Source organism: Garra rufa, chromosome 13 (genome assembly GCF_049309525.1).
Source record: "Garra rufa chromosome 13, GarRuf1.0, whole genome shotgun sequence".
Lineage (NCBI taxonomy): Eukaryota > Metazoa > Chordata > Actinopteri > Cypriniformes > Cyprinidae > Garra > Garra rufa.
Genome location: NC_133373.1, coordinates 15,420,392 through 15,437,391, shown reverse-complemented (window position 1 = coordinate 15,437,391; position 17,000 = coordinate 15,420,392). Strand labels below are relative to the sequence as shown.

Sequence of the window (17,000 nt, the reverse complement as noted above, 5' to 3'; positions counted from 1 at the left end):
ATTGTGAAATATGACTGTGTTAAAGGGATAGTTCACCCAAAAATAAAAAATACCACATGATTTACTAACCATCAAGCCATTCTGGGTGTATATGACTTTCTTCCTCAGATGAATACAACAGGAGTTACATTAAACATGTCCTGGTTCTTCCAAGCTTTTATAATGGCAGTTGAGATTTTTAAGTCCAATAAAGTGCATCCATCAATCCTAAAAAGTGCTCCACACAGCTTCAGGGGTTTAATAAAGGCCTTCTAAAGCGATTGGATGCTTTTGTGTAAGAAAAATAACCATATTTAAAACTCACTAGAGAGCAAAACTAAAGAATGTCCACAAATTAAAGTACAAAAAGAGATTTGTAAAGAAAAATGGTAGTTTTAGGATTTCAATGTAAGCCAAAAGGAGACTGTTTTTCCGTTTATGTAAACAAAACTTTGTTCTCTTTGTGTTACTAGTATATTCTCACCGGAGCTTACACCACTTTCTCGCAAATGTGCTTAAGACAGTTAGTGGAAGCTAGAGATTATATTTTTAAATATGGATATTTATCCTACACAAATGCATCTATTCATTTCAGAAGGTCTTTATTAAAGGTTGTATCAGCGATTTCAAGCCTGAAACATAAAGTGTCAAATTCAGCTGACCTTTCTTCACGATCCGCTCGCTGCCTGCCCCATAAATTGTTGTGGACTTTCGCTCTGCCTCCCTTACATCCCTGCACCAGTACGAAAGTCCACAACACGGTGATTGGTTGGAACACTGTTTGTTTTGCTGTGGAATCGTTGATAGCACCGATTGTTTTTTGGCATATCTCGGGCCCTAGGCTGACCACAGAGATGCGTTTTTTTTACAGCCAATTTATAGGGCAGGCAGCGAGCGGATCATGAAGAAAGGTCAGCTGAATTTGACACTTTATGTTTCAGCCTAGAATTGCTGATACAACCTTTAACTCCATGGAGCCATGTGGAGTACTTTTTATGATGGATGGATGCACTTTATTGGGCTTCAAAATCTTAACAGCCAGTTGTTGCCATTATAAAGCTTTGGAAGAGCCAGGACATTTTTGATACAACTGTAGCTATGTTCATCTGAAAGAAAAAAGTCATATACACCTAGGATGGCTTGAGGGTGTAATCATGTAATCATGGTGCAATGTTCATTTTTTGGTGAACTATCCCTTTAACAGAGTCACAAGAAGACTTGGAATTCAACACAAGTTGTTTGTAATACTTTTACATAGTTTTCTGGCCATTTTTTGCAATAAATATATGTGACAGCATGTTTATCTGCCTGCTACCTGTATTATATTTTTGAGAAGTGGTTAGGATTATAGGTTAGGTGCTCCAAAATATATATGAGAGAATAAATGTCTATGTATACAAATAATTCCTACTTTTACAAATGCATGCAAATAATTAAATGCACCTGGATTTGACATATGAGGAAAGCAAATTAAAGCAATGGGATTCCCAGCATGTTGACAAATGGCACAAATGACCCAGTGTGTTAAAAATTGACACCCAAGTGACAAGTTGGGAGTGAGAATGTGTTGGACAAGCATTTTCTCCTTTTTAAAAGTGCTGACCTCAGCCTCAGTGAGGGAGTCACAGATGCAGCCGCGGGGGTCTCGCGAGGAGCCGCTAACAGGAGTGCACGTTGCTGGTGCGGAGCGCTCTGCAGGGTACACCGGCTGGTGGGGTGGGTTCTTCAGCAGATGGTTTAAACTGCCATGGGTTCCGTTATTTGGAGCAGGAGGAATACCAAGCAAATCTAAAGAGACATAAACAGAAGTATACACTGTTGACTTGCCATTTTGGGTGGAGTATCACACTATAACATTGTCTGGCCATGATGACATGGGCCTGCAAGAGAGTTTCATGACGAATGCATAAGAGTTCTGTTAAACATCCTGGTGACAGGTGCTATTTGTGGCCTTAAATACCTAGTCAGCATGCTTACATATAACTAGAGTGAAGAGAGAAGCAGAGTGGGCAAGAAAACCAGACATTATGTAACAATGTTGGGAAGTTCATTCAGTCAATCTACACTTTAAAAAATTAGCTACAGTTGAGGTCAAAAGTTTGCATCCCCCTTTTAGAATTTGCAAAATGTTAATTATTTTACCAAAATAAGAGGGATCATACAAAATGCATCTTATTGTTTATTTAGTACTGACCTGAATAAAATATTTTACATAAAAGATGTTTACATATAGTCCACAAGAGAAAATAATAGTGAAAATTCATAAAAACTACCCCGTTCAAAAGTTTACATCCCCTTGATTCTTAATACTGTGTTCATACCTGAATATGTTTTTTGTTTAGTGAAAGTTTTTAATGAGTCCCTTGTTTGTCCTGAACAATTAACCTGCCTGCTGTTGTGTATTTGAACCCGTTCCAACAATGACTGTACAATTTTAAGATCCATCTCTGCACACTGAGGACAACTAAGGGACTTTCATATGCAACTATTACAGAAGGTTCAAATGCTCACTGATGCTCCAGAAGGAAAAGCCACGCATTAAGAGCCAGGGGTGAAAACTTTTTGAATTTGAAGATCGAGGGAAATGTAACTTATTTTGTCCCTTATTTTACCTTTTGGAGCGTCTGAAGGGCAGTACTAAATGAAAAAAAAAAAAAAATACGATATTTAGGCAAAAAAAGAAAAATGTTCACATTTCCATTCTGTTCAAAAGTTTTCACCCCCACCTCTTAATGCATTGTTTTTCCTTCTGGAGCATCAGTGAGCATTTGAACCTTCTGTAATAGTTGCATATGAGTCCCTCAGTTGTCCTCAGAGTGAAAAAAATGGATCTCAAAATCATATAGTTATTGTTGGAAAGGGTTTAAATACACAAAAATGCTGGAAAACCAAAGACTTTGTGTGACTTGAAGGTTTTTTTCTGAAGAACAGCGGACGGTTTAACTGTTCAGGACAAACAAGGGACTCATGAACAACTATCACTTAACAAAAAAAGGTAAGAACACAGTATTAAGAAACAAAGGGATGTAAACTTTTGAATGGGGTCATTTTTATAAATTCAACCATTTTTTTTCTTTTTGACTATATGTATACACCTTTTATTTGAAATATCTTATTCAGTCAGTACTAAATAAACAATAACATGCATTTTATATGATCCCTCTTATTTTGTTAAAATAATTTACATTTTGCAGATTTTGAAAGGGGGATGTAAACTTTTGACTTCAGCTGTAGCTACAATTATTTTATTTAAAATAAACTGCCCCCACCCTACATTTTTCTTTTTCTTGTTGTCACAATACAAAAGAATCTGTTGCTACTTCATTTACATTAATAGCTTTTTAACAGATCCGTTTCCAATAAACACAACTGGAAACCCAGTTTAACCCAACATTTCAAAGATGGGTGTACAACAGCATTAAACTTACTATTACATTAATTTGTAAAGCTATTTAAATAAACATTAAATTTGTTACAGTTCCCTTTCTGCAAGTTATATCATTATGCCAGTTAGTGATGACAAGTAAGTGAGTCACTGAATCATTCACTCAACCGTGGCCTAATGGTTAGAGAGTCGGACTTGTAACCCAAAGGTTGCAGGTTTAAGTCTCAGGTCCGGCAGGGATTGTAGGTGGGGGGAGTGAATGTACAGCACTCTCTCCACCCTCAATACCACGACTGAGGTGAGTCCCTTGAGCAAGGCACCGTACCCCCAACTGCTCCCCGGGCGCCGCAGCGATGGCTGCCCACTGCTCCGGGTGTGTGTTCACGGTGTGTGTGTGTGTGTTCACTACTGTGTGTGTGCACTTGGATGGGTTAAATGCAGAGCACAAATTCCTAGTATGGGTCACCATACTTGGCCTCATGTCACCTCTCTTTCAACCAGTTCATTCAAATTCAGTGATTCATTAAGCATTGAAAGATAAATACCACATGTTGCTTTGCGTCGGCTTAGTTAATGAAATTATAGAGCTTTTAAAGAGATATTTCCATCACCATGTTCCCTTAGGGACTCCGCATGAAACAGACAGCAACTAAAATAACTAAAAAGCCTTGTTTGTTCAACTTTCATATAAAAGCAATTTCACGCTTGCTACCAAAACAATGATGTAAAACCTTGGGTGAATCAGTGTACAATGGGTTCATTTAACAAAGTGACTCACTGAAATGAAATCTACTTGCTTCTATAACAAGAATGGATTATAAGAGTGTGCTTGAGTATGACCTCAGTTTTTGTTGGCTGTAAAGCTAAGGATTTTTTATCTATTTATTTTTCAAAACAGATCTAGATATGTTAGTTGCGTCACTAACTATGTAACTTCCCAACAGTGGTGTCAGACAATAAGCTGCCAATGATAGCCACTTTGTTTTCGAAGTGGGTCATTAAGTCCTTGGCAGTGATAGTGGATGATGGAGGTGGTTACGGAAAACAAGACTCTCACAGTTCTGCAAAATTTCCCACAAGACTTCTCTTGGATTTAAATTTTGATATGAGCTCAAGACCTCATATTCCTATGCAAGAGCTGAACAGTTGCCGTTACTATACTGTCTGATTCCTAGTTTCTAAATCTAGCAACAGACACAGTACATGGCTGCAATCAGCAGCACATTTCAGCATTTAGGACAAGGATGAAATTCCCATTTGCCTCACCCTATCATCACTTACTAACCTTTGTTAAAAGTAGCATATTTTTAAACAACTGTACTTGCAGAATATATAATTTTAATTAAATGAAAGGTCTCTTTTATTGTATTGAGTGTACACATTAATGACTATGTTTCTTGATTAAAATTTAACGGCAGTGTCTTATTCAATATTATGTTTAAAGTAGGGCTGTCAAGCGATTAATCACGATTAATCGCATCCAAAATAAAAGTTTTGTTTACATACTTTATGTGTGTGTACTGTGTATATTTATTATGTACCGGTATATATAAATACACACACATTTATGTATACTAAAGAAAAATATGTTAGATTTATACATAAAATATTTATATTTATATAAAATCTAAATTATATACAAGTATAAATATATACATGTATGTGTGTGTATTTATATATACATAATAAATATACACAGTACATACACATATAGTACATAAACAAACTTTTATTTTGGATGCGATTAATCGCGATTAATCATTTGACAGCTCCAGTTTAAAGTTAATTTTTGTAATAAATTATATTTTAAATGCACTATTTGCAATTTCATATTTACAAATGTGTGTTTACAAATGTATTCACATACAATTTTCAATAGAAATTACATTATATTTTAGTTTACCATAAATACTTGTTAGTACATTCAGCAATACACTTAACCATATTTCAAAGATAAAAGTAAATATGAAATTATATATGACTTATTTTCTGCTTAAGCGGTTAAAAAAGCAGCTAATTGCATTCAATATAAATGTAAACTATATCATATTTTCAATTGCAATTAACATGCAATTAAGTGTCAGAAAAACATTATATTTAGTTTATTTCTTAAAAGTATACCCACGTTTTAACACAAAGGAATATGCACAGTAGCCGAGATGGGATGTTGAATAAATATGACTAAAGGAACTTGTTCAAACTTTTATGATAGTTCACAGAAGAAGAAATTTACCACATAGAAGGTTGTAGACTTCAATGTTCTCAAAGGGAGCCACGGTCGTCTTAGAAAGGATTCCTGGTCCATATCCAATAAAAATGGCCTGCAAACAGTTACATTCATTTCGTTAAATCACACATATAACCATTTTGTTGTCTTTTGTTTGCACAAGTTGTGTTTCAGTTGATAAAGGTCGTGTTTGCGAAAGTTTGCAGATGCCACTTAACATTTTTATATCTAATGTGATGAAAATGAGACATTTCAAAGTGTGGCTTTAGTGTCTAAGTACTATTTGGGGCCATTGAATGTGTCAACAAAACACCCACGATAGCTCCAAAAAAACCCAAAAAAAACACAGACCACAGTTAAAAATAACTAAAGCACTTATTTTGATTTCCAGTCACAGAGGGACCTTCCACTCGCCTCTGGCTGAAACACGGAACATTTTAATGGTAGAAACTAGACTGATCTCATTTCCTTGACACAGAGTCATGAAGATGAAAATGATCTTCATTCCTCCTAACAGGAGATTTCACTTCATTAGGATGGCCTAGAGTAAATCTCTAGCTATAACAACCATCCCTGTGGTTATGACTAGCTTGTGCAATTTACCTCAACCAGTTAGACCATTGCCTCATAAGAGATCCTGTAAGATGTTTTTGTAAAGCCTACCAGATGCAGTAGACATTCCTAGACAGCCACATAGACCAGGGGGCACAGATGGCTGGAAACTTACACACGTCACAGACATAAACAAGACTCTGTCAAAGGTCCAACATGTGGGTTGAGTGTGTGTTTAAAACTGCAATCTGAACACCTTCCAGTTTGGAGGAGCTGCTAAGTGTGAATCTGGCACTGAGGAGTTATATTCAAGGCATGAGAGTTCATTCAAAGGCCATGTCTGGATTTTTCTCAGTTTTTTTTTTTTTGGAAAGACCCCAGGGATCATAATCTACTTTATGGGAATTTACTCAGATCCTTTAATATGAATTTAGCATAATCTCCATCGAATTGCTTGGTCTCCTAAACCTCATTACATGGTAGCATGGAAGCAATTGAACAGAGCCTCAAGCAGAAACTGAAGTTAGTTTACTGGTGTCCATGACAGATTTAAGAAATATTTTCTCTGGATTTAAGGGATAATGCTTAATTTTGTGGTTGAGGGTTTATGTTAATAGTGTGGAAAGGAAGCTGGGAGGGAATGCTGCAGCAGCCATGAAAAGTAATGGAGAACTGATGTTTGACAACTCCGCCAACCATTGTCTTATTCAAAAGAAAAAATAAATAAAGTTGTTTACAGGCAAGAGACCAAACAAGTAATAAATAATTATAGTAATGGTATTTTTAAAATATGCTCTTTATCTACAATTAATAGCATTTAATACAACGTTTAGCTTCACTTATGAAACAGAAAATTAATAAATATGCACATGTAGTACACTGCATATCTCAAAAGTATATATTTTTAAAACTACACTTGCAGATAATGTAATACTAAAAAAATGATTATGTTTTTTAAAGGATTAGTTCTGATAATTACCCACCCCTATGTCATCCAAGGTGTTCATGTCTTTCTTTCTTCAGTTGAAAAGAAATTAAGGTTTCTGAGGAAAACATTTCAAGATTTTTTCTCCATATAGTGAACTTCAATGGTGCCCAATGGGTTTAAGGTCCAAATCGCAGTTTCAATGCATTTTTTTTAGAAAATGGTAGATTGTTTGGCTACATAAGACCCTTATTCCTCAGCTGGGATTGTGTAGAGCCCTTGGAAGTGCATTAAAACTACAATTTGGACCTTCAACCTGTTGGCCACCATTGAAGTCCACTAAATCCTGGAATGTTTAACTCAAAAAAAAAAAAAAATTCTTTTCGACTGAAAAAAGTAGGACATTTTTATTCTGGAAGTGACCTAATCCTTTAGCATTTAAAATTGTCCTACATCACTGTTTTAACTTTTTTTGTAAAGGGCGTTTGACCTTCTTTGCACGTTAACTTTGTAAACACTGGGTCGTTACTTCTGCAGCGATGTAGGGCGGTTTTGAAGTTGGAGGAGAAAATGAGATGGGAGTTTTTTGACCTACCCTAACTGTATTGAACCAGAGCACACAGAGTACGCATGCACATTGCAGAGCTAAACAAGACGAGGTTAAAAAGTATATAAATTGTAATTTTCTTTAGAAAATAACAGATCGTTTCGCTAGATAAGACCCTGCTTCCTCGACTGGGATCATTTAGAGACCTTTGAAGCTATATTTAAACTGCATTTTAAAAGTTCAAACTCGCAGGCACCATAGAGGTCCACTATATGGAGAACATTTCTAAAATGTTTTCCTCAAGAAACATAATTTCTTACGACTGAAGAAAGAAAGACATGAACATCTTGGATGACAAGGGCGTGAGTAAATTATCTGTAATTTTTTGTTTTGGAAGTGTACTTCTTTAAAAAGTGCATTTTGTGATAATGTCACATTAAAAGTAATTTGAAGATGAACGTGTTTTAAACACCAACCTGCATGTTCTTGAAGACATTATCTGAACCATGGAAGCCACCGACGCAGTATTTAATTTCACTTGGTTTGCTGTAGATCAAGGCGGGAGAAAGATACTGTGAAAATACTAAATGAGTTCATGCCAAAAGTGAGTGCTAATGTATTTAAATGCCTTCAATCAAATTCTGTTTACCATTTAAAAACACAGAAAGGTTTGCAAATTGATCAAAAACTCCTACAGGTTAAACTCATCCAGTTTGACACTTTGTATTCGGCCTAAATTTATGATTTCTGCATGCAAAATTTCAATCTATTTGGATTACACAGTTTTAACATTAACAAACTACTCTTAATGTGATGCATATTTGTCATCTGTACACATAAATGAAACAGATAAGAAACAGGTACAATTCCTGTGATTATATATATATCTCAAACTTCAAACTCACAGTGCTGCTTGCCAGCCAGGCTGCATGTAGAGATGTGCTCTTTCTATACGGATGTTATTGGCAAAGTGAAGCCTTTTGGGCAGATGCTCCTTCAGATACGGCCTCATTGGCTGATCTGGTTCTCTGCACTTTAAACACAGAGAGAAAGGAGGACAGAATAAAGATTTCAGCGTGATTAGGTGGATGATATGGTCTGTAAGTGAGGTGTGGGGATGTTGCGACAGGATCATACCGAAAGATTCTTCACCAGACCTTCATAATCAACTGCCAGATGAATACAGGAAAAGAGAAAAGATGGATTGTTTGACTTACATTTAAAGGACAAACACTTTTTTTTAAATGAGTGTTTTTTCAACTACAGTCACTTTAGACCTAGTTTTGTCAGCCTCTTATATTTACACTATTGTTCAAAGGATTGAGGTCAGAAAGATTTCTGTTCTGCTTAACAAATTTGACCAAAATAATGTGAAATATTATGTTTTGTTCTATTTGAATACAATTTAAATGTAATGTATTCCTATGATCAAAGCTGAATTTTCAGCATCATTACTCCAGTCTTTAGCATCACATAATCCTTCAGAAATCATTCAAATATGCTGATGTGCATATGTGCAAATATGCATACGTATTATGCTGCTCATGAATAATCAAAACAGTAGTGCTACTTAATAAGAAAATTTAGTGCATCCTTGCAAAATAAAAGTAAAAAAAAAAAAAAAATCTAACTGAGCCCAAACCTGTGACATTGTACATAGATTTTTCTATTTTGTTTTTAGATTGTCATATGTGACCCTGGACAACAAAGCCAGATTTAAGTAGCACAGGTATGTTTGTAGGATATTAAGTAAATATCATGTTCCATAAAGATATTTTGTGAAATTCTTACCACTACTATAAATATATCAAAACTTAATTTTTGATTAGAAACATGCATTGCTACGAACTTCATTTGGACAACTTTAAAGGCGATTTTCTTAATATTTTGATTTTTTTTGTACCCTCAGATTCCAGGTTTTCATATAATTGTATTGTTCTATCCTAACAAACAATACATAAATTTGGAAGCTTATTTATTCAGCTTTCAGATATATCTCTCTATATGATGGCTTTGTGGTTTTGTGGTCCAGGGTCACATATTTTATCTTACTCTACAAAAAATACACTAATGTTTGATACAATTTTACTAGAAACAGAACTGTTGGTCATGATGAAATTGAGACGTGTGGGTCAGTTAATTTTTTACACGAATTGCACATACAGTATCTCACAAAAGTGAGTACACCCCTCACATTTCAGCAACCATTTTAGTATATCTTCTCAAGGGACAATAATATAGAAATGAAACTTGAATATATTTTAGAGTACTCAGTGTGCAGCTTTTATAGCAGTATAGATTTACTGTCCTCTGAAAATAACTCAACATACAGCCATTAATGTCAAAATAGCTGGCAACAAAAGTGAGTACACCCTAAGTGATAACAGCAGTATGTTGTTTACCCATGGAAAGCCACATGTCCTATTCATCATGTTTATGTTATTGTCTGCTTGACAGGCAATATGAAGGAACTACCCAGAACGTCCCAGAAGGAAGCCTCATCTAAGGCTGGCTCACAAGAAAGCCCGCAAACAGTTTGCTGAAGACAAACTGTCCAAGAGCATGAATTACTGGAACCATGTCCTGTGGTCTGATGAGACTAAGATAAACTTATTTGGCGCAGATGGTGTCCAGCATGTGTGGCGATGCCCTGGGGAGAAGTACCAAGAAAATTGAGTCTTGCCTACAGTCAAGCATGGTGGTGCTAGCATCATGGTCTGGGGCTGCATGAGTGCTGCTGGTACTGGGGAGCTGCAGTTCACTGAGGGAAACATGGATTTCATTATGTACTGTACATTCTGAAGCAGAACATGATGCTTTCCCTCTAGAAACTAGGCTGAATGGCAGTTTTCCAACATGATAACAACCCCAAACACACCACCAAGATGACAAGGTGATGTCTCCAGACCTGAACCCTATTAAGCACCTGTGGGACATCCTCAAGCGTAAGGTGGAGAAGCACCATGTGTCTAACGTCCAGCCGCTCCACACAATCTGCGCAGCTCTGGTCAATTCCATGCACCGGATGATTAAGGCAGTGCCAGATAACAATGGTGCTAACACAATATATTGACACTTTGGACAAGTTCACATAGGGTGTAGTACTTACTTTTGTTGCCAGCTATTTAGACAATAATGGCTGTATGTTGAGTAATTTTCAGGGGACAATAAATCTATATTGCAATACAAGCTGCACATTGACTACTCTAAAATATATCCAAGTTTCATTTCTATAGTTTTGTCCCTTGAGAAGATATACTAAAATGCTTGCTAAAATGTGAGGGGTGTACTCACTTTTGTGCCTGTAAATTAATTTTACAGATACTGAAATGTTTAAAAGATACTAAAAATGATCAATTTTCAACAAACTTTTGGGTCTAAGACAAGGGTATAAAAAAATCAAATCTAAAAATGGCATATGAAAACCAGCGAAAATTAACAGTACAGTATTTTAAAACTTATAGGCCCGGTTTCACAGACAGGGCTTAGATTAAGCCAGGATTAACCCATAGTTCAATTAGGACATTTAAGTAATTTTTATAAACGTGCTTAGAAAAAAATTAGTGGTGGGCCGTTATCGGCGTTAACGTGCTGCGTTAACGTGAGACTCTTATCGGGCGATAAAAAAAATATCGCCGTTAATCTATTCTCAAAGTTGGGTTGGGAGCTGGGTCTAAACTACGCAAGATATGATGACTTTCACCTTGATATTTTAGCGCGGATGACGTATACCTAGTCGAATTGCACTGTAGGGGGCGAGAACGAGTCTTCAACTTCTGTGAAATTACCACATCAAATGAGACGTGCTGACATTGATGCAGTTATGAAGCCGATTCAGGGCAGGTGCGTTGCTAGACCCTTTTTACTGGGGCACGTGAGTTATAATTTACTTTGATAATCCCGAAATAAAGACATTAAACTATATGCAACAACTGAATTGACGCTTCTAAAAGCAACGCAGTTTAATGGAAGACTATGCACGCAGAAATCCATGGCCATGCGCGTCTGTGTATTTAACGGCAACGCGCACGTCGTGCAGCCTTTTGCGCAGAAGTACTTGGTTACACAAGTTTGTATAGGTAATTATGTTGTAAATGCAATTGTCAAGCAGTTTGTGATGCATTTTGGAAACAGGAGATGAGCGCCTGATCTAATGCGCCACCTGGCCCGTTCTCGAAGACTTACTTTTAGTCATTATTTGGGTAGCACACATATTCTGAATGCCTTCAGCAGAATTCAAATTAGCCATTTTAATCTAGATTAATCTAGATTAATTCCAAGATTTAATCTAGATTAATCTAGATTAAAAAAATTAATCTATGCCCACCCCTAAAAAAAATATTACTAGGTGTGCATCTTGAGACAAAACAAAGGCACTGATATAATTTTTAGATCAGTCAGTGTAAGTTTCTTTTAGTTGAAACAGCTCGGATTTACATTTTAGTCTAGGACTAGGCTTAAGCCTTGTTTGTGAAACCGGGGGATAATGTGACCTATACCACAAATCTGTTCATTTTTAATAAACAAATCAACTGCTATGACTAAAAGTGTCTATAGTTGAAGAAACACTCAAGTACAAAGACACTCGAGGATAAATGTGTGGTGGGTCAAATCTTTCCGCTTACAGGAGAAGAATTCATCAGGCAAATGTTTGGGCCGGACTCTCGCTGCAGGACCCTGGATGACAGTGATGTCATCGATGTTATCCAGATAATTAGAGACGTAGGCAGCTTTTTTACATGAAGCTTCTTCCATTCCTGCATGTTTGAAGAGACAGAAACATTCAAAATTATATTTCACTGGTTGCACAGTCAGTATTGCTAAAGGAATAGTTCACCCAAACAATTCCATCACGATTTACTCACTAAAACCTGCATAAATTCTTTCTTTCAAAGTAAACGAAGTGATTTTTTTAGGCAAACTACTGACTTAAAACATTAAGTTATTGCATCTTATAACATTCAACTTGAAGTGTCAAAGAAAGCATTTAATTCACTGACAGTAAGGCTTACAGCCAAACCTCCACATCTTTCATTATGTTCTTGAGCAAGTACTAATTAAACATCAGTGATGCAACTGAAGTTCAGCACATAAAAAACATACAAGCTTAATATGCATTCACAATCACCCCAACCGCAAAGGCAGAGCGGCACAGATGATTAAAAACCCAAAAGACAAAATTAGCATGCTAGCAGGCCTCATGGCGTACTCCAAGGGCAGGAGGCACATGGGTAATCCCACATGCCTTTAATTTGCACCAATCACAAATTAAGACACACGACAAGCAGATGTCACTGCTGATTAACTTCTGTGCCCACCCAGATAGGTGGGAACCAGTGTTATTTTAGTTTCATTGAGATAATATTACAGTTTTTATTAATACTTTAAATAAGTTCTTAGTTTTTATATTTTCTGTTTTTATTTTAATTTCAAAGTTTTAGTAATTTAGTTGTGTATTTGTCATTTTTATGAATTTTTTAAAATGTCTATATAGTTTGTTTTTCAGTTTGTTATAGTAATTTTAGTACAGCAAGTTAAACTAAATGAAATAAAAAATAAGGAAACTGGCTGCAATAAAATAGGTTTACAGTGTTTTATTATGATAGGGCGTTATCCATAACTTTTATCATGTTGCCATGGCAACGTGTCAAACTTTAAATTTAAATTTTTGTTTTTGAGCCACTTAAAATGCTTAGAATTTCATAAAACTCAACACACATCTGTATTAATGACAGTTAAACACTGATAAAAGCCCATAAATGGGCACTGAGTGGGCGCTCCATAGCGCCACCTTTTGACAAAAGTTGAGGGGTTACTTTCTCCTACAGTCACCAAACTTGGTACATATATTGGACTCATCAAGCCGGACAACTTTCTAATTTACACCCATTAGCTACGACCAAAAGGAAGTCAGCTATGTTTATTTAAATGTGGATTTTTGAAAAAAATCAGGCTGTGGAAATTGAAATACTCCTCCTTGGCCCTTCCACTGATGGCCACCAAACTCGGTCAGCATGATCTCAAGACATTGGGGACGCAAAATTGCCAGGGGATGCATGTGCCCACTGGCCACCGTTTTCCTGATGGCGACTGCGCAGATGGCGAGGGCCCGTTCATCGCTGCTTGCAGCTTTAATATATAATTTTATTTATGTCCTCAAAGGTCCATTTTCAGCATTATTACTCCTGTCTTCAATGCCACATGACTCATCAGAAATCATTCTGATATGCTGATTTGCTGTTCAAGAAACATTTGTTATTATTATTATTATTATTATTATTATTATTATTATTATCATCAATATTTAAAACAGTTGCGTACATTTTTTTTCAGGATTCTTTAATGAATAGAAAGGTCCAAAGATCAGCATTTATCTAAAATAGCAGTTATACACTATACCATTCAAAAATTAGAAAAAAATTAGAAAGAAATTATAGAAATTAATACTTTTATTTAGCAGGGATGCTTTATTAAATTGATCAGAAGTGATGATAAAGATATTTGTAATGTTACAAAAGATTTCTCTTTCAGATAAATGCTGTTCTTCTGATCTTTCAAGGAAACCTGAAAAGATTCTACTCAGCTGTTTTCAATATAATAATAATAATAATAATAAATGTTTTTTGAGCAGCAAATCTAAATATTAGAATGATTTCTGAAGGATTGTGTGACTGGAGTAATGATGCTAAAAAAATCAGCTTTGAAATCACAGTAATAAATTACATTTAAAAATATATGAAAAATAGAAAACAGTTATTTTAAATACTCAAAAATATTTAAAAAATGTACTGTTTTTGCAGGCTTTAAATGCTGGCTTGTGAGCAGAAGAGACTTAATAAAAAAAAAAAAAAAATCTTACTGTTCAAAAACTTTTGACTGGTAGTGTAAGTGCAATAAATATTTACTGAATGACTGTGGCATTAGGTAAAAGTTGAAAAATAAAAATATCAGAAATGTCAATATTCACTTTATTCACTGAATATTTTGTGACCTGACAAAAAAATTATCCCACATTTTCCCTAAGAGGGTTTTTTGACTTTACCCTATTTATACGTTTATATTTTATGTCAAGTCGAATGTATATCATATCCAACTTTATCTGCATACACACTACATCAGGTATGCAATGCAATATATTTCATATAGCAAATCACCTGCCTGATTTTTTATTTAATTTCAAAATGTGATTATATATCATCAATCATCTCATTTTATCCGCATATATACAATTTACTGATATAGGGCAATATGTACTATACAGCAAATCTCAACTTTTTGAATTGCTTGTATTGTTGCAAAATGTAAACTGTTATCGCCCAGTCCTGCTAAAAGCTATAGGCATGAAGATATTAAGATATTATCAACATCACATTCATTATTTTCTACAAAGCTGCTTTAAAATCAGTTTGCATTGCATTGCAAATGCTATGCAAATAAATTTGACTTGACTTGAAATACAGCTACCTTTAGGTCTTGCCAGTGTACGTTTATATTTAGATTTGGTTTCAAAATGAATGTGTGTGGGAAAGACACACAGTACTCACCATGGTCAGAGACCAGAACTAGGTTAACACATTTGTGCAACTGTCTTTGCTTGAGACCCTCCATCAACAGCCCAATAAGTCTGTCAACATTTAGTAAGGCCTCAAGTACCTGCAACACAAAAAAAATCCGTCTTGATTTGGAAAGTATTTTAATTTCATTGGCATTTATGTTTCTTCTTTGCTGATGTGCATTGAGTCAATCTTTGCGAATTTTTCTGTATTCCATAAACTTTATCAACAAAAAAACAACAGCAATTGTATTCATTTAATGTTTCATATTCTAAATCAGACATTTGCCCCCCAAACTAAACAGAAACTGAAGTTTGTCAATTAATTTCCACTTGTGAATTGTCTTCAGTTTACCTGGCTACTCAATGGTCCATATCGATGACCCGAAGCATCAGGCTCTTCAAAGTATAAGGTGTAAAAGTCTGGCCTAAAACAGAGAGTATATACTGTCAGTTAAAAAAAAAGTAACATGAATTAACTCAAGTCAAAAATAGAAGTTAACTTCAGTGAATGAACCTAAATTAATTAATGAACCTATTAATTTACACATTTTCATGAGTTAAATAAGGTAGAAATAGCTCTTTATGGTAACAAGTGTTGGTTATCATTTTACAGTGTAGGCAGAACCAAACTGAAACAGTGATTTAAAAAAAAAAATTACCTTTCTCCTTCAGGTAAATGCAACCATTCAAAGATTTTTGCCATCCTCTTTTCAAAGGGGATGTTCCTAAAGAAAAGAAAAAAAATATATTATCTATTTTAACTAATTTTTGGGCTCAATTTTTGATGGCTGTTACTAAAAACCCTTATATCTTCTATTGAGTTCAGCAGAAGCTCATATTTAGAGTCATTATCTGTGTAACCTGTTTCAAAGTATTACTTTTAGTGTAATATGAATATAGTTTTAGATGTGAATTAAAGTCAGTCCTCCTTAAATCAACTCAATAACAATGTTAAAAAAAATCAGGCATTGTAAATATCCACCTCTCATACTTCATCCAGAAATCTGGGTATTGTCCATTGACTTTCACATCGGATCCAGGCCAGAAGAAAGTAGCAGTTTTTAGTTTGTTTTTCATGGCTGTGAGCCAAACCTAAAGACAATCACAGGAAGAACTGAATGAGAGTGCTGACAACAGATCCAACACAAAAGATAAAACACCACTGACAATAAAGAGAAAACAAACAAACAAAATGAGATAAGAGAGCGAGCCAGACAGTGATAAAACATATACAAAAGTACTAGAATGTCACATTATTATTTACTTAGATTTCCTTTTTGCATATTTATATTTTATTGTAGTTTAACTTAGACTAAACAAAAAAGAGAAATGTTGAAATCGAATAAGTTTCAGTTTATCAATATTTTATTTCAGTTATTGTTTATTTTATTTTAAGTAATAAACACATTTTTTCAGTTTTAGTTAATTATAATAACACTGGGTTGAGGAACTGGCAATCCTATTTCAGTCAATGTCAGTTCACTTAGACAAAAAAAAAAAAAAAACTATATTGGTTTCTACTATAGCAAAGTACATGGTCATGAAGAAGCTCAAACATTCAAGCATGCACGCCTACAGTCAGAAACCACAAAGCTTGTCTGTAATTACTGTAAGAGCCAATATATAGAATGGACACTAACCAAGTCTTCAATGTAATGCAGGATAACACTGAATGTGAATGCCTCGCACATTTAAATGACTATTAGTATTAGTTTATAATGCCAACAGCTGCCTCTTTTCAAAAAAAAAAAAAGAGAAAAAATCCTTTTATCTCCTACTAGAGGGTTTTACACTGCATCATTTCAGCACCATGGATGGGGAAAGCAAAAG

The 17,000-nt window shown here is 35.1% G+C and overlaps 1 protein-coding gene across 1 annotated transcript in view; it reads right to left on the bottom strand.

Annotated features, from left to right (window-relative positions):
* LOC141348419 (venom phosphodiesterase 2-like) overlaps positions 1-17,000 on the bottom strand; it is a 44,409-nt gene that overhangs the window by 21,194 nt on the left and 6,215 nt on the right. The window contains exons 2-11 of the mRNA XM_073852730.1: positions 16,153-16,262; positions 15,830-15,895; positions 15,523-15,595; positions 15,160-15,268; positions 12,241-12,372; positions 8,753-8,784; positions 8,521-8,648; positions 8,092-8,161; positions 5,598-5,685; positions 1,583-1,767 (exon numbers count right to left, since the gene is read on the bottom strand). Of these exons, the coding sequence (XP_073708831.1) occupies positions 1,583-1,767; positions 5,598-5,685; positions 8,092-8,161; positions 8,521-8,648; positions 8,753-8,784; positions 12,241-12,372; positions 15,160-15,268; positions 15,523-15,595; positions 15,830-15,895; positions 16,153-16,262 (993 nt within the window). The remainder of the gene's footprint in view (positions 1-1,582; positions 1,768-5,597; positions 5,686-8,091; positions 8,162-8,520; positions 8,649-8,752; positions 8,785-12,240; positions 12,373-15,159; positions 15,269-15,522; positions 15,596-15,829; positions 15,896-16,152; positions 16,263-17,000) is intronic.